This window comes from Erpetoichthys calabaricus, chromosome 13, assembly GCF_900747795.2.
Source record: "Erpetoichthys calabaricus chromosome 13, fErpCal1.3, whole genome shotgun sequence".
Taxonomy (NCBI): domain Eukaryota; kingdom Metazoa; phylum Chordata; class Cladistia; order Polypteriformes; family Polypteridae; genus Erpetoichthys; species Erpetoichthys calabaricus.
The window spans coordinates 90,127,902-90,153,558 of NC_041406.2; the positions used below are offsets into that span (position 1 = coordinate 90,127,902).

Genomic DNA, 25,657 nt, shown 5'->3' on the forward strand with positions numbered 1-25,657 from the left:
TACAGTATATTAAGCGTCACCAACGAAGACTCGCTACACCTTAATGAACAAGTACTGAAACTTATCCCTACTGATGAAGTAACTTTCACCAGCGTCACAGACGATCCCGCAGATCAAGTTTCATTCCCCGAAGAATTTCTTAACAGTCTTACTCCCACTGGCATGCCTCCGCCTAACCTCAAAATTAAAATTGGCTCAGTCGTCATGCTTCTCAGAAACATCATGCCAGCAAGAAGTCTCTGTAAAGGCACTAGACTGACTGTTACCAGCATTCACTGCAATGTACTGGAGTGTAAAACTATCACAGCTGCCACCTCACAAACTGTCCTTATTCCCCAGATTTCCCTGACCCCATCAGATTCAAATTTGCCTTTTACTTTTACACGCAGACAATTTCCTGTTAGATTGGCCTTTGCAATGACAATTAATAAGGCACAGGGCCAAACTTTCAAAAAGATATGCCTATGTAACAGGTGTCTGGTCACACTTACAGGTAATCTAACTTAGACACCATTTAAATATCCGACTACGCCACCCAGTTTTATTCAAGAGACTGGGAACTCTTGAAATTTACTGATAATAGCACACAGGTTTCTTTAAATTGGGCGGTGAGTAAACACACAATGAAAGACACAACAGTAATTTCAGAAAAAAAAACACAGTAAGTTCTATTACACAAGACAATCATGAAGTACATTAAAAAGATAAACAAACATAACAAAATCTAAACATATCAGGAACGAATTTCCTTTTTTAAAAAGGAAAACACACAGTCCACACTCTAAAAGTCCGTTAAAAACAAGAATTGGAGGATACAACCTTTAGTGGTGCAGAGTCCAAGTTGCTCACTGTGTTACCCCAACACTTAATCGTTCAACTGTTCACGGATACACTCTGTTCACCGGACACTCGTTTCCCAACAGAAGTTTTGTCAAAACATTGAATCCCTGTCAGCGTCTCTTCGTCGTTCCTTTTTTTTCCAACTCTGGGCTCCTTGTGTTGCTGTGACCTCGACACGCCTCATTTCTCATCTGTCAGCTTTGCTTGGTCCTTTCATGCGGCTTCCCTCTCTCGCTGGACCCACAACTGGCGTCTCCTTGTGGAGCTGTCTCTTCCTCCCTGGAAGTGTTGCCATTCTTGTGCCTCACGTCGTGCCAACCACGTACCCTTGTCTGCCTGCGAGCCCCTGTGCTCTGTCCAAATGTCTTGGTAGCATTTTCTGTGGACTGTCCCCTCTGCCTTCTGCTGCCCAGGAGTTTAAATTTCCTTCAGTCCCTGCTGTTGTCAGTCCTGGACAATCAGTTTAATCAATGGCACATCTAAATTTCCTGGGTTTAACAATTAATGAAAACACAAGTTAACAAAATGTATTGTTACCAACCATTAATGAGTACAGATCTGCTGATTAGAAACCAATATTGTCAAACATGTTCATTTCAGGTAAATACAGACATCCTCCAAGGAAGCAGCAGTTCTTTTATCACACGTGGTATTGTTTGTATGCTCAACCACCCAGACTTCAAAGTGGTGACTCCTTTGCAAGACAGCAAATACCTACACAGACAACCCTGACACAATCAGTAACTGGATTATCCAGGAAATCGAAAAACAAGGTCCCCTTCTGACACCTGTATCTGCCAAAACCAGTGTTCAGTCACGGACAATTGTATGCTGCTCTCTCCAGAGTTCCATCTTTTCATTCACTCACAGTCGTATCCTCAAACCCACCCCATCTGGACAACTGTGTCGTTCAGGAAGTGCTCACCCATCAATAAATAATTATGCGGCGTTTGCGGGTTGGCTAGTTTCCCTTAAAACTCTTTCTACCAGCTGTTATGAATGAAGGTTAAAGCTGATGTCACATTACTCGACTTCTAGTCAGAGGGGATGTCAAACTTGACGACTTGTCTCATCTCCAGAGTGTGTCAGATTACACGGTATGTAAAATTAGACGACTGTTTAATGAATTTCCGGCACAGTTTCACATTTCCAAAGTGACGCTAGCTTACCCCTTTTTTTTTGACAGTCAACAACGTGCTGCCAGACAGAGCCAGTGTCCGTGCAAAGGTCCGCAATCTCAGCTCTTTTTTGATCAATTTTTCATTCTATCGTGGTACATAAAACACGAGACATCGGACAGATGAATCTTTCTTCTCTTTTCCTGGTCCAAAACACCCACGTTCCATTTCCTCATTATTGCATTAAATGCATTGTCATTGGTTGTTAGCTCCCACATGCACACAAGCCCACCCCAGCAACCAAAGACAAAATTTAACGGCTTGATTTAAATTGTCACAGACTGGTTGGACCGAGTCAAAGGGGATGTCAAATTACATGACCGGTGATCACAGTTTACTTCTCAACCCACAAATGCCACAGAGTGTCATCCAGGGGATCCATCCCCATTGTAGAATCGCCGATGATCGGCGTCCCCAGGTCCGCCTTGGAGAATCGCTGCTGATCATCGACCCTATCTCCCTTGGAGAATTGCCGTCCTAGGTTGGGGAGAGTTCAGAGTTCAGCTGCAATCTCAGCTCTTTTTAATTCAATTTTCCATTCTATCTTTGTACATAAAACACGAGACACTAGACAGATGAGTCTGTCCAAACACAGACATTCCATATTCCTCATTACTGCATTGTACTTCAAACCCTCAGTGACCCACTGCAAGACATCCTGCAAGCTGTTAGCGAACTTCTTCCCCGTTTAGTACTATTGTGATTCACGACTCAGCACGACCAAAATTCAGACATCACGTGACCCAAAATGGATGGCGACCCAGAGTTTAAAAAACACTGCCTTAATGTGATGTCCCCAACAACTGAGACCAACTAGTTTGCCAATCGCAACAATAAAATCAAGCAACATGCAATTAGCGATCAGAAAACGAGGCAAACACGACTGTGCTGGATGGTCGTCACGCAATCACTAAATTTGACATGGGCAGTTAAACTTGACAAGATCAGCCACTGTGGTTAGCTAATGTGACAAACCCCAGGACTAGAAGTTACGTAATGTGACATTGACTTTGGTTAGGAGCTAAAATGCCATACCGGTGGCCTTAGATGAAATCCCACTTTGGCTGAGACAAAATTTTGTGCATGTTGATGGTGGTGTCCTCCCATCGCCCCAGGGCATTCGTGATGGCTGATGGGAACTGCACTCTCCATGTCCCCATTGGTTTTTGGGTGCCCCCCACCTTTACAACCCCTCTTTATGATATGTCACATAGCATACATTTTAACGGCAACACACATGCAAAATGTCATGAAAATCAGTTCAGCCATTTTTACGTGATTTGTAAAACATACAGCTTATGATTTTACTTGTATAGATTACACAGTACAGTAGTTTTCATTTTCAGACTGCTACTCCTTATTGAATTATACTTAATTATTGTGTGTTTTTTTTTTCATTTTCCAGCAGGTCACTATTGCGAAGAACAAAAGCAGAAAATTAGAAGAACTGAAATCAAACAGAAATCCCAGTTATGTCATTTAGGGAATAAAAGGTACTATCTCTCCATTTTGGTCAAACAAAGCAGGCCATTGTTTTATGAGGACTGTGAAAATAGAAGTAAAATAACACTTCTTTAAAGTAGAAGGGATATTTTTTTTAAATATAATAATTTACAATTTAAAGTGCCTTGAGAAATCAAGACATAACGTCATCACTCAGCAGTTTACCGTATATTTTAATAACCGATTAAGTCATAATTATGGACATAGACAGGAGCAAGAACAGTATGTCAACATGTTAAGACCACCAGAAAATCATTTCATTTAACTAAATGTTTAGATTTTTTTTTTTGTTATCTTTGAAATACAGTACTGTGCAAAAGTTTTAGGCAGATGTATCACGTCCTTGTGAGCTGAATGACTTTCGGCCTGTTGCTCTGACATCACATGTGATGAAGACCATGGAGAGGCTGCTGCTTCACCACCTGAAGCCACAGGTTCAACACGCCCTCGACGCTCTGCAGTTTGCATATCAAGAAAAGGTGGGAGCGGAGGATGCCATCATGTATATGCTACACCGATCCCTCTCCCACTTGGACAGAGGCAGTGGTGCTGTAAGAATTATGTTTCTAGACTTCTCTAGCGCCTTCAACACAATCTAACCTCTGCTCCTTAGGGACAAGCTGATAGAGATGGGATTAGATTCATACCTAGTGGCATGGATTGTGGACTATCTTACAGACAGACCTCAGTATGTGCGTCTTGGGAACTGCAGGTCTGACATTGTGGTCAGCAATGCAGGAGCGCCACAAGGGACTGTACTTTCTCCGGTCCTGTTCAGCCGATATACATCGGACTTCCAATACAACTCGGAGTCCTGCCATGTGCAAAAGTTTGCTGATGACACTGCTATCGTGGGCTGCATCAGAAATGGGCTGGAGGAGGAGTATAGGAACCTAATCAATGACTTTGTTAAATGGTGCGACTCAAACCACCTACAACTGAACACCAGCAAAACCAAGGAGCTGGTGGTGGATTTTAGGAGGCCCAGACTCCTCATGGACCCCGTGATCATCAGAGGTGACTGTGTGCAGAGGGTGCAGACCTATAAATACCTGGGAGTGCAGCTGGATGATAAATTAGACTGGACTGCCAATACTGATGCGCTGTGTAAGAAAGGACAGAGCCGACTATACTTCCGTAGAAGGCTGGCGTCCTTCAACATCTGCAATAAGATGCTGCAGATGTTCTATCAGAAGGTTGTGGCGAGCACCCTCTTCTACGCGGTGGTGTGCTGGGGAGGCAGCATAAAGAAGAGGGACACCTCACACCTGGACAAACTGGTGAGGAAGGCAGGCTCTGTTGTTGGCATGGAGCTAGACAGTTTGACATCTGTGGCAGAGCGACGGGCGCTGAGCAGACTCCTGTCAATTATGGAAAATCCACTGCATCCACTTAATAGTATCATCTCCAGACAGAGGAGCAACTTCAGCAACAGACTGCTGTCACCATCCTGCTCCACTGACAGACTGAGGAGATCGTTCCTCCCCCAAACTATGCGATTCTTCAATTCCACCCGGGGGGGTAAACGTTAATATTATATAAAGTTATTGTCCGTTTTTACCTGCATTATTATCAATCTTTAATTTAATATTGTTTTTTGTATCAGTAAGGTGCTGCTGGAGTATGTGAATTTCCCCTTGGGATTAATAAAGTATCTATCTATCTATCTATCTATCTATCTATCTATCTATCTATCTATCTATCTATCTATCTATCTATCTAATCAACAAAGGTGAAAAAACCACAAGAGTGAATTGAAAGTGAAGTCCGAAACAGAAGGAATGAAACACAATGAAGCCGAACACTACCCCAACGTGATAAATAAACTAATCACTGTTTTTGATTTTGAATTTATCCACTAAGGGATTATAAAACGTTGCAGAGCTACCGTATTTATCGTGGGATTTCCACATACGTCATCGAAATGCTGCTCGAGGTCACAATACACCTAACTGTGTGCTACACCTCTCTATATATAAAATCCAGTGTCTGCCTGTCTGTCCGCATTTCACGAGAGAACGACTAAACGGATTTAGATAATTTGCTTGAACATTCCGGTAAGTATCACAGTTCGCTTGTGGTACCGATTTATTTACACAAATCCGAGACACACGCAGTGGGTTGAGGGGAGTTGAAAACCCCGCAAAGTGGATTCTCCATAATAAAAACTATCATCATCCAGCATATAACATACATGGAGTAACATTAATTTATGGTCATTTTATGTGCAGATTTTTGGTGGCCAGATGTTTGGATTTGCAATATGAAGTCTGCTAGATGTTTAGATCCTGAAGTGCCATTTATTTTATGTTTGGTCTTTATGTCTGAATTTGCACGAAGGAATCTATTTGTTGCTTGTATTTGAAATGAGAAACCTGGGTGTACTGGCGCTGTTTGCTATATTTGATATTTAAAGGTTCCAGCAGACCCCCGTGACCCTTTAGTTAGGACATAGCGGGTTGGATAATGGATGGCATGGATGGATTTAGAATGATCACAGAATCCTTGGGATGTTAAAACCAGACGTCTGAGTCTGCAAGTAGAAGTTTCTCCAGTTTGTGAATGTTCAGGTATTTGACACTTGGATTTGAGTTCATATGGGCTTTAATTTGAAATCAGAAGTCCACCAGCTGTTTTGGAAATCAAAAAGACATTTATTTGACATTGGAAGTTCACATTTTTTGTTTGGATTTGGAATACATATTCTGTGTACAGCGTAGATCTAAAAGGAGATGTTCTCCTGCTGATGGACTTAAGACTAAGACATTCATCTGATGTTTAGACTTACAAAGACACTTGTCTTTTTAAAGAGTAGAAATTAATTGGTTTCTTCTAGAATGGATCGGGAAACAAAGGCATAGTTTGGACTCCAGGGATTTTGGCCGTTAGACTGAGATGAGTTTCATTTTATCTTCTGAACTCGACTATAAAAAAAAAAAAAATGGAACATTTGCAGATATACAATAAAAAAAATATTTTTGTAAACAAATTAAGAATTGGACACTTGTATAAATACATATAAGACATTGGACCAAAAGCTCATGCATTTAAGCAATTTCAAAAGTCATGAATGAATGAGGGCACCCACTCCCAATTGTGCCGCCATTGCTTGAAGTTTGTTCCCCATGGGTACTGTCAACTCAGTTAATCAATGGTCCTTTCACTAAGCCCTGTTCAGCTCGTAGTGCGGGAGCGTGGATGCTGCAGTCCCGAGCTTCACATACTCCAGGTACTCCAATAGGACCAGCAATTCCCGGTTGTCCTACAGCACCAGAGTAACCACGAGGTCCTTCCAGCCCTGGAATGCCATCTTTTGTAACACCTTCATAGCCAGGATATCCTAGAGGCAAATGCAAAAATATAAATTAGGTGCGGAAATCTCTCATGTTGGTAGACTTACTTCTTAATGTGTGCGTGGAATGAAACCTACCGTAACAAACAGATGTGACTGAAAATATGGGTACCCTACCACTCAGGAAACAAAAAACAAAACTCACAGTTTTCTATGAACTGAGCTGAAACTGATAAAAGTATTTGGCTTCCGTGATTCTTTATATCACATTTAACAGAACAGGAACTTTACTTTTGAATTATAACTGAACATATTACTTTAATTAGTGTATCTTAAACTTATTTCCCCCTCCGACCCAATCTTGCACTGCTTTGTGTCTTTGAGACCCAGTCCATGATGATATGGAGAATCACCACAGCTAGTTATCGGGAGAGGGTTTCCTCCCTTGGAGAATCGCCACTGACAGTCATCCTGGATGAGGCTGGGGTCCCCATCTTGGAGAATCACCATGGACAGTAATCCAAGGGGGAAAAGTCCACCTTAGAGAATTGCAGGCCACAGTCATTTGGGTGGAAGGTCCACCTTAGAGAATCGCTGCTGATATTTTTCTGGGGGGAGAGGGGTTGACTGCTTAAAATGCCTGCAGTGACACATCGTGATACATTTCACAAACCGTACACAGCCCTGTCCCGGTGAATATAATGATAATTTGCAACTCTCTGCAACACAAAAGCTGGCGAACTGCAACTTTAAGAATCTCTTTTTTAAAAAATTAAACAAAAGAAAATGCCACGGAGAAAAACATTGGTACTCTTAATATAATATTTCTTAGTACTGCCTTTGGAGACGGCCATCAAGCACTTTCTGTAGCTCTGTGTGACATTTCGACACTTCTCGACTGGATGTTTGGCCCACTCTTCTTCAGTTCTCTCAGGTTTAATGGCTGCCTTTCCCAAACTGTGACTTTCAGCTCTTTCCACAGATGTTCAGTGGATTTTCAGATCAGGACTCATAGCTGGCCACTTCAGAACCGTCTAATGTTTTCCTCTCCTTCATTCATGGGTGCTTTTTTTGAGGTATGTTTTCAGGTTGTTATCTAGCTGGAGGACTTGCCACCTTTCTAAAACAGGGATGTTTGTTTCAGGCGGCACAGTGGGTAGCGCTGCTGCCTCGCAGTAAGGAGACCCGGGTCCGCTTCCCAGGTCCTCCCTGCGTGGAGTTTGCATGTTCTCCTCATGTCTGCGTGGGTTTTCTCCGGGTGCTCCGGTTTCCTTCCACGGTCCAGAGATGTGCAGGTTAGGTGAATTGGCGATTCTAAATTGTCCCTAGTTGTGTGCTTGGTGTGTGGATGTGTGTCCTGCGGTGGGTTGGCACCCTACCCGGGATTGGTTCCTGTCTTGTGCCCTGTGCTGGCTGGGATTGGCTCCAGCAGACCCCCGTGACCCTGCGTTAGGATATAGTGGGTGGGAAAATGGATGGATGGATGTTTCATGCCCAGAATGCCCTGACCATCTTCTGATTTTATTGTTTTCCATACCGCTTCAAAGAGGCAGCAAAGCAATCTCAAAACATCACTTAGCCTCCTCCAAGTTTCACAGTAAGGTGGGCGCTCCTTTTGTTTTCTTTCACTATGACCACATAGCTGGTGTGATTTACCATAAAGCTCTTGTTTTGGTTTATCTGTCCAAAGGACATTCTATCGGAAGGTCTGTGGCTTGTCAACATGAATGTGACAAACGCCACAGCTTGTTCATGTGATTGCATAAGTATTTGTCTCCTTTACATTAGTATTTAGCAGATGCACCTTTGGCAGCTATGACAGTCCTGATTCTGTATGTACAGGTCTTTTTCTCTATCCATTCTGCCATTGGTCCCCATTCTTCTTCTTTGTAAAAGTGCACAAGCTCTGTCAGTTTAAATGGTGACCGGAGTGAGCAGCCTTGATCAACTCAAGCCACAAATTTTCACGTTGCTTGAGATCTGGACTCTGAGTCATCCAGGGGACCCACATTGTTGTTTTGAAGCCATTCCTGTGTAACTTTGGCTTTATGCTTGAGGTCGTTGTCTTGCTAGAAAACAAATTTTCTCCAAAGGCTCAAGTTTCTTGAAGACAGCATCAGGTTTTCCTTCAGGATTTCCATGAATTTTGCTGCATTCATTTTACTCTCATAAGCCCTCCAGAACCTGCTGCAGAGAGGCATCCCCCCCACAGCCTGATTCTGCCATCATCGTGTTTCACGGTGGCCATTGTGTTTTTGGTAATGTGCACTTTAAACTGGTGTTCTGTCTGATGGCCAACAAGCTTGATTTTGGTCACATCAGACAACAAAGAACCTTCTTCCAGATGACTTCAGAGTCTTTAATATGCCATATTGTAAACTCTAGCCGAGATGCTCTGAGACAGATTGACAACCGTGCCATACTCCTGCCATTTCTTAAAGACTGATTTATGACTTGGATATTTTCTCATCTCCATCTCCCTGACTTGTTCTTTTCAATTCCCTTTTCATAGAGCTGCTTGGAGTGCTCTTTGGTGTTCATTGTGCCAGTTAAACCACCATACTGACTCACCAGTTGGACCTTCCACATGCAGGTGCATTAAGACTACAATCAATTGAAACCACAGACAGGTGGTCTCCATTGAACTAATTCTGTGAATTCTAAAACCAGTTGCTGCACCAGTGATGATTTAGGTGTGTCATTTTAAAGGGGGAAAATATTTATGAGATCAATTATTTTGTGTTTTACAGTTTTAGTCAATGCAGATCCCTTGGCAGAGACCAATGTCAAAAATTAAATCCACTGTGTTTCAATGTAGTATAACAATAAAATGTGAGAATGTTCACGGGATGAATACTTTTTATAGGCACTGCAGATTCAAAAAGGTCTGAAAGGTTCCTGTTTCAGTGATCAATGGAGGATTAGGTTAAGGTTAAAGTGCCAGCCTAATGCAATTTGACTGTATTTGTTGTTTTATAGACTCGTCACACAATACTTTTGTGTGTTTTTCGTACTGTGGGGCATCTTTTGGTGAAGAGAGATTCCCTGATCTCGACTTTGCTGACGATGCTGTGATCTTTGCAGAGTCAATGGAGGCTCTGATCAGGGCTCTCAGGAGACTGAGTGAGGAGTCTGAATGCCTGGGCTTGTGATAAAAACCAACAGCCAGACCTTTAATGACCTCTTGGGCACAGCCATCAGCAGTGTGTCTGTCTGCGGAGAGAGTGTCGACCTCGTCATTGAGAGGTTTATTTACCTCGGCAGTGACACTCATGACTCTGGTGACTCTTCCTATGAAGTCAGTAGACAGATTGGGAGAGCATGGGGTGGTCATAAGGTCGCTAGAAAGGAGTGTGTGGCACTCCCAATAACTATGGAAAAGGACGAAGGTCCAAGTCTTTAGAGTCCTGGTGCTTCCTGTCTTTCTATATGGTTGCGAGACATGAGACATGAGATTAAGACTGGACTCCTTTGGTACTGTGTCTCTCCGGAGAATCCTTGGGTACCGCTGGTTTGATTTTGTGTCGAATGACTGGTTGCTCACGGAGTCCCAAATGAGACACATCACCTGCATTGTGAGGGAGTGTCAGTTACGGCACTATGGCCATGTGGGTGGCCGAGGGTGATCTGGCTTACTGGATCCTCATTGTTGGGGACACCAAGTGGCTGGACCTGGCAGAGGAGTTGCCCACATAACACCTGGCTGCAGCAGATAAAGGGTCATTTCCAGAGAGTGGGAGTGGGTCTGCCTTGGGAGTTGCCAACCAGGATCCCGAGTTGTTTTGTCATGTGTGGGGGGTGAAGCAAAGCACTGTGGTGGCCCTATGTTCCACTGTCCCCTGGAATAAGGCTACATGTACACAGCTACATTTTCATATAAAAACGGCATTTTTAAATAAAAATGATCGCCATCCATTCTTGTGTTTTCACATCATTTACAAGTATCTCTGTCCACAATAAAACAACCAAAAATGCATGCGACGTGGATGCTTACCTACACTGGGATTGCGCACATCGGTGGAAAAATCCTTTTGAAAGATGGCAATGCCAACCAGGCATGGAATGTATCCCAGAACTGTAGCAACCAGTAAATTATTTGGCTTTTGTGTGTATAGGCAGCATTTAAACTGTGCAAAATATATTTCAGATACATACAGGTAAGTGATACAACAAGTGCCATGGAAAGCAACTCTTCGATGTCCGCTATGTCAGAATACGGCTTTCTTCTGTGAATGCTGACCAATCAGGGAATTAGACATTGTAATGAGCGGCATCCAATCCGGGAAGGGCTACGCCACAATGAGCACAAGCCAATCAGAGTGTAATGAGAGTCCACATTGCCACAATGAGTCAAACTTTTTAGAAGTACTGTATGTGCTCTGAAGAGCATTTTCAAAAGTCCCCATGTTCAGAGGTTAAAAACACCGGGGTAGAGTGTATGAAAGGCAAAAGCAGAGACTGTTTGTGTTTTTAAAAGGCAATGCAGCAATGTGGGCATTGCCTAAATATGCTGTAGCCACCTGAGGGTTTCCTGTTAATGGTGTCACATTCATGTCCCGGTGGTCTTTTCACTTTGGATCCCCTGAAGGTTTATTTTCTGTAGCATCTCACCAACAGCAGTGTTTCGTCTCTTCTCCTCTCCTGGCCATCTGTCCATACTTTTTGTTACTAGGATGGACATTTTGATTCTCTACTGTTTTATGCAACCAGTTATAAATAACTGTTCTTTAGTTTTTACTGTCTTTTGTATCTCGGTTTAGCCATTATCTTTAGTGTAAAGCACTTTGAATGTATGAAAATGTGCTATACGAGTAAATGTTGTTGTTGATGTAAAGTATACATTAAACTATCCTAATCCACGCAAACAGCCCACTTATGGCCTTTGATCAAGCTGATTCGTATTTCTGACTGAATTTCCCAGACAAAACAGAACTTCACCCACAGAAAGTTTCTCAGAACTGTAAATTCATTTTGACAATGGCTGACTTGGAAAGGAAGCCGTAAAGCTGAATACACACTCTGTTTGCATCGGCAGCAACTCTTCACTTGCCGGCCGTATTGTGCAGTGAAGATAATTACTTTCTGATTTGAAATTTTTGATAAGTTAATGTCTGTTTGAGAACTGAAAGCCACCGAATTGCCATGTGTATATCTTCATCACAGAGGGAATTCCCCTAATTAATTTCCCTTTCTCTCGGCTCCCTGCCAATACAAAACCAACTTCTTGGTCTACCTGAACCCACATGACAAGGCTGGGAATCTCTGTAAATTACCCTGAAGAATCTGGAAAGCGTTTCCAAAACAGAATAACAGACCCACTGATTTTGTCAAAAAAAAAAAAAAGATGGAATACCTCGAGGTCCTTGGGGTCCATCATGACCCCGCAGCCCAGTTCCTGGGTCTCCTCTCTGTCCTTTTCTGCCGTGTTTGCCTAGTTTGAAAAAAAAATATATCAATGTTATTGGACAAATCAAGAATTTAGGAATTAGAGACTCAAAAGTCATGCCTACCTTGTACCCCCGTTGCTCCTTTCTGCCCCTTTACTCCTAATGGCCCTCTTGGACCTTGTTTTCCTTTAGCACCAGACAGTCCACCTTTGCCCTGTTAAGAATTAACAACATTGTATTCATCTTGTAGAAAATGTTTATAGTCAGCATTACAAAAGAATTTGAAGGTTTGGTGAGGAAATGTGTTTCTTTTTTCTTTTTAAAAGGAAGTTTTTTTTTTTCTTGTAGTACCAGAAACTTCTTCAGAATACCACTGATGAAGCCAACCACTAGAGCAAGCGGCTGTGAAAACCCCTAAGTGGATGCCAAAACCGAAAAAGAATCCTCAAAAAACTCCACAACATAACTTAAAGCAAGGAATTATTCATCCGAAAGAAACTCATTTAATAGACGGAACAAGAAATGAATTCATTAAATTTGTCAAAACTTTAATCTAAATAACAAAGACTAAATAACTAAAAGAATTTCAACAATTGAAGATGTGAGTTCCAAAATCTGCTGATTACACCATTTGGTAAAATTTAGTGAACACGTGATTGTGACTTTTCATGCAGTTGGTCATGCGCCGAAAATATGTTTGAGCTTCAAAACCTGCTAATTGCAACAGTGTAGCGCTATAGTTTTAGGGATTTAGTTTCAAAATTTGCTTACGGACCCAGATATTCCTATTTATCTCCAAAATGTATCCTTTGTACTTAGCTGATTTTGGAACTGAGCTCTTCAATTGTAATACACCAAAAAACAAATGTAAAACAATGAAATTAATAAGAGTGATCAAAACCAATTAACGAAGGAACAAAAAATAAACATATGGAGGTAGGGTAAGGCTAATAACAATAAAAAGAAACAAGATATTAATAAACACTAGTCCAAAATATTAACCTACTTTTTCCCCAACCTTTGTGGTGTCAGGACCCAGTTTTTCACTTGGCAGTGTGTTTACGACCCATGGGGATCCCCACCCTGTGAATTTAGCAGGACCCACATGGGCCCATCCCCCCTCTGTGAAGTTACTGAGACCATCTAAGCAGGGTAGTGGGGTGGTCTCCATTGATGAAACAGGCACGATTGTCAAAGGAGGGGGGGGAATCCTGCGCGATCATCAGAGCGTCACAGCATTAGAGGATTTCAAGCACAATCATCAATGCTTTCCCTCCTTGGTGAATCGGGCACGATCGTCAGAGCAGGGGTTGGGGAGGCCATTTAGAATTGGCTGTGATCGAACTGCGAAGCTACTAGTTTGAATCAAGCATGATCATCAGAGCAGGAGTTGGGGAGGTCATCTAGGATTGGCTGTGATCAAACTGCGAAGCTACTAGTTTGAATCAAGCACGATCGCCAGAGCAGGAGTTGGGGAGGTCATCTAGGATCGGCCGTGATCGAACTGCGAAGCTACTAGTTTGAATCAAGCATGATCGTCACAGCAGGTGTTGGGGAGGTTATCTAGGATCGGCCGTGATCAAACTGCGAAGCTACTAGTTTGAATCAAGCACGATAGTCAGAGCAGGAGTTGGGGAGGTCATCTAGGATCTGCCGTGATCGAACTGCGAAGCTAATATTACTAAGAAATTATAACAAATCCAAAAGAAGTGTTCCTCTAAACTAAAGCTAGGATCAAAACCAGTCGATCCAGGATACAAAGGGTCTCCAGAGAGACAAGCCACAAAGAAGCTGAGAAATAGCCAAGAACCTCAAACCAATATAGAGACACTCAGAGGAACGACACTTTGAACCAAAACTACATGCCTCATGGGAGAGATAAGCACAAGGAACAAAACTATTGGTCTGCAGGAATGAAGAATATTAACAGGGGGAAAAAAACAGACCTGCAAACCTAACAAATGCCATAGCAAAAAGTCTTTTATAGCCCTTTCAGGTAACTGCAGTGCTAATGACCATGGCATCTGAGGACCCTAATTTAGTATGAGACCCCTACCCTGCATGTTGTAGATGATGTAAACTGGAAGAAATTAGCAAAGTGAGGGACCAAGAAACAAAATTAGGACAGGGTGAGAGAATTGATGGAGTCCTGACAGGGCTTGCTTTCATAAATTGGACCTTCATTTTCTTTTCGATGTCAAATCTCATTAAGGTTCAACACCTTCTTTTATGTGTTTTTTTTTTTCTGGTTCCTGTTGGTGCAATGTTATTCTTTGTTTGTGCTGTGTCGATTTGCTTAAACTGTTCAATTTACATATTTCTTGCTTTGTTGCAATTGTTAGCTCCGTAAATCAATGTGTGATGCTGCATGCTCTTAATTGCACGATGAAATATAATTATTGACTGATATGTTATTAATGGTGTCTTTTTTTTTATAATTTTATTGTATTCATTCATACAAATCAATCAATTTTTACAAAAAATAGGATTGAAAAACAAGTCGACCCCCACCCCTGAGAGAGACAACATGGCCAACGGGGTAACGCTTAAGGCTTGTAGACATACCTAAATTGATGAGTTTAATAGGCCAGTAGAGATGCGAAGATAAAAAGAAATGCGGAGATAATTACCTCCTCTGTGCTTTAAGAGCTTATTCTAAAATTTTATTGATTATATCCTGTCAGGTTTAAAAAAAATTCTGTACAGATCCTCTAACTGAATATTTGATTTTTTCCAATTTCAAATAGTATAAAACATCGGTTACCCACTGACTTAAAAGAGGAGAGTTAGGATTCTTCCAATTTAACAAAATAAATCTGCGTGCCAAAAGTGTAGTGAATGCAATCATCGTTTGCTTTTCCTTCTCCACTTCAAGTCCATCTGGAAGAACACCGAACACAGCTGTTAATGGGTTAGGAGGGATTGGGACACCAAGGCTGTCTGAGAGGCACTTAAAAATTTTGGTCCAAAATGATGTTAATTTGGTGCAGGCCCAAAACATGTGACCCAGTGAGGCTGGGACTTGATTGCAGCGTTCGCAGGTTGGATCTTGCCCTGGAAACATTTTGGACAGTTTTAGGCGAGACAGATGTGCTCAATATATAATTTTGAGTTGAATAATTGTATGCTTTCTGAATATGGAGCTTGAGTGAAGTCTCTGCATTGCTACTTTCCACTCCCTTTCTGATATATTGATTAAGAGATCTTTTTCCCATTGTCCTCTTGGATTTTTGAAAGGGAGGTACTGTAAAATAATTTTATATATTGCAGCGATGGTGTCTAAGTCCTTGAAATTGAGCAATATTTTTTCCAGCATGAACAAGGGTGCAAGATGAGGAAAATCGAGCAGGTTCTGTTTAACAAAGCTCCTAATTTGAAGATAGTGAAATTAATGGTGTCTTCTAACTTAGTGTGGCCAATTCATGGTCACAGGGAGTTGACAACATGTGAGAATCAGCCCTGAACGGGGTGTAACTTCATTGTAGGGCACGCACATGCACGTACTCCCAACATACTCATTCATGCTGTGCCATTTTACAGTAGCCAATTAACTCGGATGTCTTTGGAATGTAGGAGATCAGAGAAAAAAATACTCAAACAACCTCCACAGATGGTGCTGTGAACTTGGAGTCCTGAAAACACTTGGAAAAATACAGACTAGAGGGGGAAATCCCATCAAAAACCCAGGTGAGACACAGATTTACTCTCAACAAAAAAAATGTTTTCTCAATCATAACAAAACTCACTGGAATGCAAAGGCAAAATGGATTTGCCTATAAAAAGTCGTACCAACACTGATTCCAACAGCAATGTCAAAACACAGAGCCAATAAAATCCAATAAAACACAGAAGAACAATAAACACAAGTAAACTCACCAACTCCCTAGCACATTCACAATGAACTGCCAGGAACTATGGAAGGCTCTCCAGATTTAAAGGGTGGAGGGAAGTCCCTTTCGGTGATTAGTAAGTGGCTCCGCCTCTTTGGGGACCACACACAAAACACTTGGAACATAACACAAGCTTAGATACAGATACACAAAACGTAAAGAACATATACAAATAAAGCAAAAATGTACAACAAAGACATAAGCCTTTGATCCCCATCCATGGGAGAAAACCTGGCTGAGATATGACAGATGATGATTAGGCTGGAATAGGAATCCAGAACTCTGGAGTTGTGAGGCCACAGCATTAATGACTGTGCCACCAATTTTCCTGACAAAAGATACCCTGACTTTATATTTATATTTCATTCACCACAGTTTTGCTTACTTCCTTTAAGTCTGACCTATTGCACAAGAGTAAAATGGTTGTAATGAGTACAGCAAACAACTAAGGCCCTTCCTCCACTGACATAGCAATCATCATTTTCACTTTTTTATGTTCCATACTCCAAAAACAGTTGGTTTTATACTATGTAGGCAATTAAAGATTTCAGGGCTATGACTTCCTTTGACTTACTGGTTTTCCTGGTGGACCAGGTAGTCCCCTTTTGCCTGGAGGTCCAATCAGTGTCATGTTATTAATGGGGCAGCCACTGGCACACTTGGATCGAATTGCAGCTGCATGCTGAGATATCTGGGCTGTTACAACTCCACGACACAATTCATAGATCTGTGCATCACTTAATCCTGGACCCTGGTCAGAATCAAAAGAAAGAGGAAAAAAAAAAACAATTTTGTTAAATATTTAAATTTTTTTTATCAAAAATTCATTACACCTGAACATTGTCCCAGTAATTGACAGTTTAAGAAGACAGCAAAGCCAGGAAGTTCAGCACCAAAAAAGGCTGATGATCAAAAAAATGCCAAACATGGTATGAACAATTTTGAAATACCCTTGGATGACAAAATAAAGTAACATGAGTAAATAAATACATACAAGAAAAAATGAACTACTCTCATTTATGAATACACTAGGAAACATGAGGGCCTCCAGTCCTTCCAAGATCACGGCTCCAGATGCAGCATGGGAGTTAATGGGAAAGCCAACACTACAAAAGCCACACACGTGGATGTTCATGAAATTTTGCATGTATATTATAATTAATCCAATTTAACATACAGAGTTACAAAAATGCCATCCTAAACAGGGGTTCAATAAAGGGAACAACAACAAAATCGGTAGTTTTGCCCTGCTTACATAACAAGCCACCCAGTTCATTAAAGTGGCATTAAATATCTACTGATGAAGCCACAGTCACAATACAAAGATTCCAACCCAGTAAGATGTTACAACAATTATGGAATCCAATCATTCACAAAAGGAACACATTCTCAACTCATAAGAGCAGAGACACTGATGATCAGAAAGGTAGTGTAGAAGACAGATGGGACACTTGCATTTCAAAAGGGTCAAATATTTACAATACATACATTTTCTCTTTAGACAAATAAAGTCTCTATCTATCTATCTATCTATCTATCTATCTATCTATCTATCTATCTATCTATCTATCTATCTATCTATCTATCTATCTATCTATCAAATAGCACCTTTTCTATCTATCTATCTATCTATCTATCTATCTATCTATCTATCTATCTATCTATCTATCTATCTATCTATCTATCTATCTATCATATAGTGCCTTTTCTATATATCTATCAATCTAAGATACCTTCCATAATATTTCAGACAAATGCACATTTTTCCTTGATTTCCCCCTCTGTTCCACAGTTTAAAATTACAAATCAGTTCAGATGTGATTAAAGGGGCATTGCAGACTTTCATTTAAGGTTATTTGCATACATTTTGGTCACACAGCATTTTTTCTACATGGTCTCCCACGTTAATGTTTGGGGCACAGCAATGGCAGGTCTATTAAAGCTGCCATATTTACGACTTTGTCACGTATCTCTTGCCTGTGATGACTTCTTGTAGTCTGCGATTCACAGATATCACCAGGTGCTGAGGGTCTTCTATGGTGATGCTCTGCTAAGCGGCTAATGCAGCCATCTTCAGTTCCTGTTTCTTTCAGGGGGCTTGACCCCTTAAATTTTCTCTTCAGCACATGGAAGGCCTGTTCAATTGAATTTAAATTGAGTGACTGGCTTGATCATTCATGAATTTTCCATTTTTTAGCTTTGAAAGACTCCTGTGTTGCCTTTGTAGTCTGATTGGATCATTATCTTGTTGTAAGCTGAAGCGCCGTCCAATGAGTTTGAACTTGAGCAGATCAGATGTTTCTCTACACCTCAGAGTTCATTGTGCCGTCAGCAATTCCATCATCAATGAAGAGAAGTGTGCCAGGACCTGTGGCAGCCATACATGCCCAAGCCATAACACCTCCAGCACCATGTTTAACAGATGAGGTGATCTGCTTTGGGCAATTCATTTTCGTCTCCACACTTTGCTCTCACCATCACCCTGATGAGGTTCATCTTTGTCTCATCTGTCCACAAGACCTTCTTCCTGAATTCTGCAGGATCCTTTGCAGGCTTTTTAGCAAACAATCTGGACATCCTGTTTTTGTGGCTAACATCTTGCAGTGTGGCCTCTGTATTTCTGTTCATGAAGTCTTCTGCTGATAGTTGTTTCTGACACACACACATCGGCCTCCTGAAGACTGTCTCTGATCTGTTGCACAGGCATTTGGGCCTTTTTCTTCACCATAGTGAGGATTCTTCTGTCATCTGAAGGTCTTCCTTGGCCTACCAGTCCCTTTGCAATTGCTGAGCTCACCAGTGTGTTCTTTCTTCTTCAAGATATTCCAGACAGTTGATTTTGGTCATCCTAAGGTTTTACTGATGTCTCAAATGGTTTTATTCTCATTTTTCAGCCTCCTAACGGCTTCTTTGACTTTCATTGGCACAGCTCTGGTCCTCATGTTGAACAACAGCAACTACAAACTCCAAAGGGTAGAAACAGGCAGAGGTATCTTACGAAGCAATGAAACCCACCTGAGGAATCACAAACACTTGTGATGCCATTTGTCCAAACATTATGCTGCCCTGAAATGGGGGGACCATGTTGAAAAAGTGTTGCCATTTCTATACGGTGTAACCAAAACATATGCAAATCCCCTTAAATTAAAGTCTGCAATGTACACATTGGTCACATCTGAATTGTTTGATTTGTAATTTTAAGCTTTGGGTTAGAATGGGGGAAATCAAGGAAAAATGGGTCTTTGATTCCATACGTTATGGAGGGCACTGTATCTATTTATTGTATACCATCTTTCAAATCTATCTATCTGCTTTCTTAACTTAGCCCATTATACAAATATGCCCAGGAAATGCCAGGCATTCCAGCAAGTTAAGAATAAATATTGACACAATTTAATCTCCCTTTTTGTCTAAGTCACTTAGAACAATAATGCAAGGTTCAGGAGCCTGGCGCCTACCCCTGTAGCACTGGGCACAAGACAGGAGCCTAGCCCAGATGGGGCACCAGTCCATTAATGGTGATTCTCACCCCCAACACCTACATTGTATTATTCCCAGGTATGACAGAAAAGGGGGTGTTATTAAGCCCCAGATTCCAGACACAGTGCATGTACACAGCCAAGGGTTAAAAATAAAGTGAATTTTATTATACAACAAATACCTTTTTCAGGTCTTTTCGTTGCAAACATACTCACAAGCACAGTTCATACATTAAATCTCCTCAACTCTCCTCCACACAAGCATTGTCTTCCACCAACTGAGTCCAACTCACCTGGATGAGGTTGAGCGGTTCTTTTATGCCAGTCCCAGGAGTACTTCCGGTGTCACATGATTACACTCTGGAAGCACCTCTGGGTCAGACGGAGCCTCCTTAAAGGGTCTGAGTCCTCTCCCCACAGCTCCCTCTGGTGGCACCCGTGTACCCTGACAGGGCTGTCCATCAGGACCACAACTCCAAAGGTGGCCTGCGGGTGTACAAACGGGAGCTCTACCTGAGTGATGCTGCCATTTGACATACTGGGGTACTCCATAGCCCCAAGAGACAGCCCTTCCCTGTCCTTCTGTTATATGTTCCCAGCTAGGAAAGGTACAGTTAGGTCCATAAATATTTGGACAGAGACAACTTTTTTCTAATTTTGGTTCTGTACATTACCACAATGAATTTTAAATGAAACAACTCAGATGCAGTTGAAGTGCAGACTTTCAGCTTTAATTCAATGGGGTGAACAAAACGATTGCACAAAAATGTGAGGCAACTAAAGCATTTTTGAACACAATCCCTTCATTTCAGGGGCTCAAAAGTAATTGGACAATTGACTCAAAGGCTATTTCACGGGCAGGTGTGGTCAAGTCCGTCGTTATGTCATTATCAATTAAGCAGATAAAAGGCATGGAGTTGATTTGAGGTGTGGTGCTTGCATGTGGAAGATTTTGCTGTGAACAGACAACATGCGGTCAAAGGAACTCTCCATGAAGGTGAAAGAAGCCATCCTTAAGCTGCGAAAACAGAATAAACCCATCCGAGAAATTGCTACAATATTAAGAGTGGCAAAATCTACAGTTTGGTACATCCTGAGAAAGAAAGCAAGCACTGGTGAACTTAGCAACGCAAAAGGACCTGGACGTCCAAGGAAGACAACAGTGGTGGATGATCGCAGAATCATTTCCATGGTTAAGAGAAACCCCTTCACAACAGCCAACCAAGTGAACAACACTCTCCAGGGGGTAGGCGTATCGATATCCAAGTCTACCATAAAGAGAAGACTGCATGAAAGTAAATACAGAGGGTGCACTGCAAGGTGCAAGCCACTCATAAGCCTCAAGAATAGAAAGGCTAGATTGGACTTTGCTAAAGAACATCTAAAAAAGCCAGCACAGTTCTGGAGAAACATTCTTTGGACAGATGAAACCAAGATCAACCTCTACCAGAATGATGGCAAGAAAAATGTACGGAGAAGGCGTGGAACAGCTCATTATCCAAAGCATACCACATCATCTGTAAAACACGGTGGAGGCAGTGTGATGGCTTGGGCGTGCATGGCTGCCAGTGGCACTGGGACACTAGTGTTTATTGATGATGTGACACAGGACAGAAGCAGCTGAATGAATTCTGAGGTGTTCAGAGACATACTGTCTGCTCAAATCCAGCTAAATACAGCAGTCAAATTGATTGGGCGGCGTTTCATGATACAGATGGACAATGACCCAAAACATACAGCCAAAGCACCCCAGGAGTTTATTAAAGCAAAGAAGTGGAAAATTCTTGAATGGCCAAGTCAGTCACCTGATCTTAACCCAACTGAGCATGCAGTTCACTTGTTGAAGACTAAACTTCAGACAGAAAGGCCCACAAACAAACAGCAACTGAAAGCCGCTGCAGTAAAGGCCTGGCAGAGCATTAAAAAGGAGGAAACCTAGCATCTGGTGATGTCCAGAAGTTCAAGACTTCAGGCTGTCTTTGCCAGCAAAGGGTTTTCAACCAAGTATTAGAAATGAACATTTTATTTCCAGTTATTTAATTTGTCCAATTACTTTTGAGTCCCTGAAATGAAGGGACTGTGTTCAAAAAATGCTTTAGTTGCCTCACATTTTTATGCAATCGTTTTGTTCACCCCACTGAATTAAAGCTGAAAGTCTGCACTTCAACTGCTTCTGAGTTGTTTCATTTAAAATTCATTGTGGTAATGTACAGAACCAAAATTAGAAAAAAGTTGTCTCTGTCCAAATATTTATGTATCCACAACTACCCTGTCCACCCATATCCTTCCTTTATGGCCTCCCATCCAGGTAAGGAAGCACCCTTCCTCCTGGTCGGGATGCCAGTCTGTCCATCTTGGCAACAGCACAGGTCAATTTAGAGTTGCTAATTACCTGTCAGCCACATATCTGAGATATCTGAGGACAACTGAGAACATGCAATTAATGACAAAGAGTGATCGGGTCAAAAACTGCCTCCGGGACTCCGAAGTGGCCTACACATTTTATAGTATTTTACAAAAATTGACTTATACATTAATGTAGCTCCTATCAACTATTCCACAGAAGTTGAAACTTTTTTATAAATATATTAAGGGCAATTATTTTAACAAACATCAAAATTTAACCCTGTCAAACCACAGCCTACAATAACAACACTAAACTGCTGACAACTGACAGTGGAAGCGGCCATCAGATTCTTAACATCCTGGGCGTTACCAGACAGGTTGGTTAACCTATTTGTACTCCACCTACCACTTCAAAATCAGATTAAACCCCAAAAAAAGGAACTGGCGCACAACGATTGGAGGTTTATTTGTTTACTTTCAGAAGTTAGGGTGGAGGTCTTCAGCCACAAGCCTTCCCACAGTCTGGCAGCTCCACCTGTGACTGTGGCTTCCAACGTTTGTTTTTCACCTTTCTTCCTACTTAGATTATCATTGAGGTTCATGTTCACTTTAAACTTTGTCATCCTGCCCCCTTGAAGTTTGCTCACTAACAAGTCAGAAGTTAGAATGTGGTCAAAGTCTGAAATCTGTTCTCCTCACTTACCGGAGGTCCCTGGACTCCCTTTGGTCCTTGAGCTCCTGTATCGCCAACATCTCCTGAGGCACCTGTGGGTCCTCTTGAGCCAGGAATTCCAGGAGGTCCCCTCCGTCCAACTACCCCATCTGTTCCCCGAAAACCACGTTCACCAAGCTGGAAGTAAAAATAAACACATTTTATAATGGATAATATTAACAAGTTGAAAGCTTGCACTCAGTGATTATACAGTATTTATCATAGTCGTCAGTCACATCTGACCTACCTGTAGGCACACAAACTCTTTTAATGATGTATGAAAAAAAAAGTATATAAAAATAAATCACACAAGTGAACTGTTAAGAGTAGACCCTGCTGAGGGGAGACTGACTGAATTTGGCATGGATTGACCCTCACCTGGACTCCCCTAAGAAGAGGCGCTCCTGGAAAAGCCTCAGTGGGCTCCATCCTTCGGTAAGACTCTTAATATTATACTATTTATTAGTTTCTCTGTCTTCAAACCTGCTTATATGGGTCAGGATCTCTGGTGAGATGGTGCTGATCTTGTCAACATTAGGCACAATTTGAAAACCAACCTTGGACGTGGCACCAGTCCATTACAGGATCCACTCATGCAGAGCTGTCATTCCATAAAAATTATCCATCTTTGGAGGTCGGAAGGAAAACATCCAACAGTGTATGTATATAGCCTATATATTTACACAGAAACCTATATATAATTAGCTACATGTGGAGACAGAGTTGCTTCACAAGAGTACTGTGAAGGACAACTAATCTGGTCCTCTCCTGTACTCCCCTGCAAAAATTCTAACATGCAGGAATATCTGGTACCCATACAACACTAGAGATTGATGATGTCAGGTGGAACCATGGAAGAATTCTGGAGCACAATATCAAAGGCCCTCGATTCTTTTGGTTCATTGATGGGAGGGCAGCTGGTGACACGGCCTCTCCTGGCCATATGGAGGAAGGAAGGTCAGAACATGGGAAGGTGAGGTGGGAAATAAGTGACAGAGTAACTTGAGGTTACTGGTGTCTATTTAGGCTCACAGGGCAGAGGTGTTTGTTATTTTCTGCTTTGTTGTACTTTGGTGTTCCTCTGTATTGTTTATTCAGTCTTTTGTCAATAAAGAATATTTTTTTTTTTTTTTATCATTTTGAATTCTTGTGTTGGTGTTTGGATTTGGAGGCAGCTCAAGACCACCCCTACAGTCCATCAAATATATACACATACTGTATATACAGTACTGTGCAAAAGTTTTAGGCAGGTGTGAAAAAATGCTGTAAACAAAGAATGCTTTCAAAAATGGAAGTGTTAATCATTTATTTTCATCAAACAACAAAATGCAGTGAATGAACAAAAGAGAAATCTAAATCAAATCAATATTTGGTGTGACCACCCTTTGCCTTCACAACAGCATCAATTCTTCTAGGTACACTTGCACACAGTTTTTGAAGGAACTCGGCTGGTAGGTTGTTCCTAACACCTTGGAGAACTAACCACAGATCTTCTGTGGATGTAGGCTTCCTCACATCCTTCTGTCTCTTCATGTAATCCCAGACACACTCGATGATGTGGAGATCAGGGATCTGTGGGGGCCATACCATCACTTCCAGGACTTCTTGTTCTTCTTTACGCTGACGATAGTTCTTAATGACTTTGGCTGTATGTTTGGGGTCGTTGTCCTGCTGCAGAATAAATTTGGCCAATCATACGCCTCCCTGATGGTACTGCATGATGGATAAGTATCTGCCTGTATTTCTCAGCATTGAGAACACCATTAATCCTGACCAAATCTCCAACTCCATTTGCAGAAATGCAGCCCCAAACGTTCAAGGAACCTCCACCATGCTTCACTGTTGCCTGCAGACACTCATTATTGTACCGCTCTCCAGCCCTTCGATGAACAAACTGCCTTCTGCTACAGCCAAATATTTCAAATTTTGACTCCTCAGTCCAGAGCACCTGCTGCCATTTTTCTGCACCCCAGTTCCACTTGTTCCCTTGTTTCCACTTCGGAGGTATGGCTTTTTGGCTGCAACTCTTCCATGAAGACCAGACTTCTCCGGACAGTAGATGGGTGTACCTGGGTCCTACTGGTTTCTGCCAGTTCTGAGCTGATGGCACTGCTGGACATCTTCCAATTTCGAAGGGTAATAAGCTTGATGTGTCTTTCATCTGCTGCACTAAGTTTCCTTGGCCGACCACTGCGTCTACGATCCTCAACGTTGCCCGTTTCTTTGTGCTTCTTCAAAAGAGCTTGAACAGCACATCTTCAAACCCCAGTCTGCTTTGAAATCTTTGTCTGGGAGAGACCTTGCTGATGCAGTAGAACTACCTTGTGTCTTGTTGCTGTGCTCAATCTTGCCATGACATGAAACTGTCTTCCACAACCTCACCTTGGTAGCAGAGTTTGGCTGTTCCTCGCCCAGTTTTAAGCCTCCTACACAGCTGTTTCTGTTTCAGTTCATGACTGTGTTTCAACCTACGTGTGACATTGATGATCATTAGCACCTGTTTGGTAGATTTGGTTGATCAGACACCTGACTAGAATCCTACAAAATCCCTGACTTTGTGCAAGTGGACCTCTAAGAATTGATGCTGGTTTGAAGGCAAAAGGTAGTAACACCAAATATTGATTTGATTTAGATTTTTCTTTTGTTCGCTCACTTTGCATTTTGTAAACTTATAACAATAAACAATCGTTATTTATATTTCTGAAAGCATTCTTTGTTTACAGCATTTTTTCACACCTGCCTAAAAGTTTTGCACAGTACTGTATATATTTATATTACACAAACACACACATATACACATAAGGGTAAATCAAAAAGTAAAGGCGAATTGAAAATTATTCAGTACTGTATACACAATGGATAGCAACTGACGCAGTACAACATATTTGCAATGGCTGATGGGTAGTTCGAATACAAACTGTACAGTGCTCTGCCATTAGAGTAGATGAAGCCAAGGTCAAAGGAACGTGGATGCTCCACTGCAGGATCGCACCATTGTTGAACACCACGCCATAGTGAGATTACTTTGGG

The 25,657-nt window shown here is 41.7% G+C and overlaps 1 protein-coding gene across 1 annotated transcript in view; it reads right to left on the reverse strand.

The window, feature by feature from the left end:
• Positions 1-6,154: 6,154 nt before the first annotated feature.
• Positions 6,155-25,657, reverse strand: part of zgc:113232 (uncharacterized protein LOC541546 homolog) — a 43,383-nt gene continuing 23,880 nt past the window's right edge. Inside the window, exons 11-15 of the mRNA XM_051935557.1 lie at positions 22,619-22,765; positions 16,665-16,841; positions 12,324-12,414; positions 12,167-12,244; positions 6,155-6,861 (exon numbers count right to left, since the gene is read on the reverse strand). Of these exons, the coding sequence (XP_051791517.1) occupies positions 6,662-6,861; positions 12,167-12,244; positions 12,324-12,414; positions 16,665-16,841; positions 22,619-22,765 (693 nt within the window). The 3' untranslated portion in view covers positions 6,155-6,661. The remainder of the gene's footprint in view (positions 6,862-12,166; positions 12,245-12,323; positions 12,415-16,664; positions 16,842-22,618; positions 22,766-25,657) is intronic.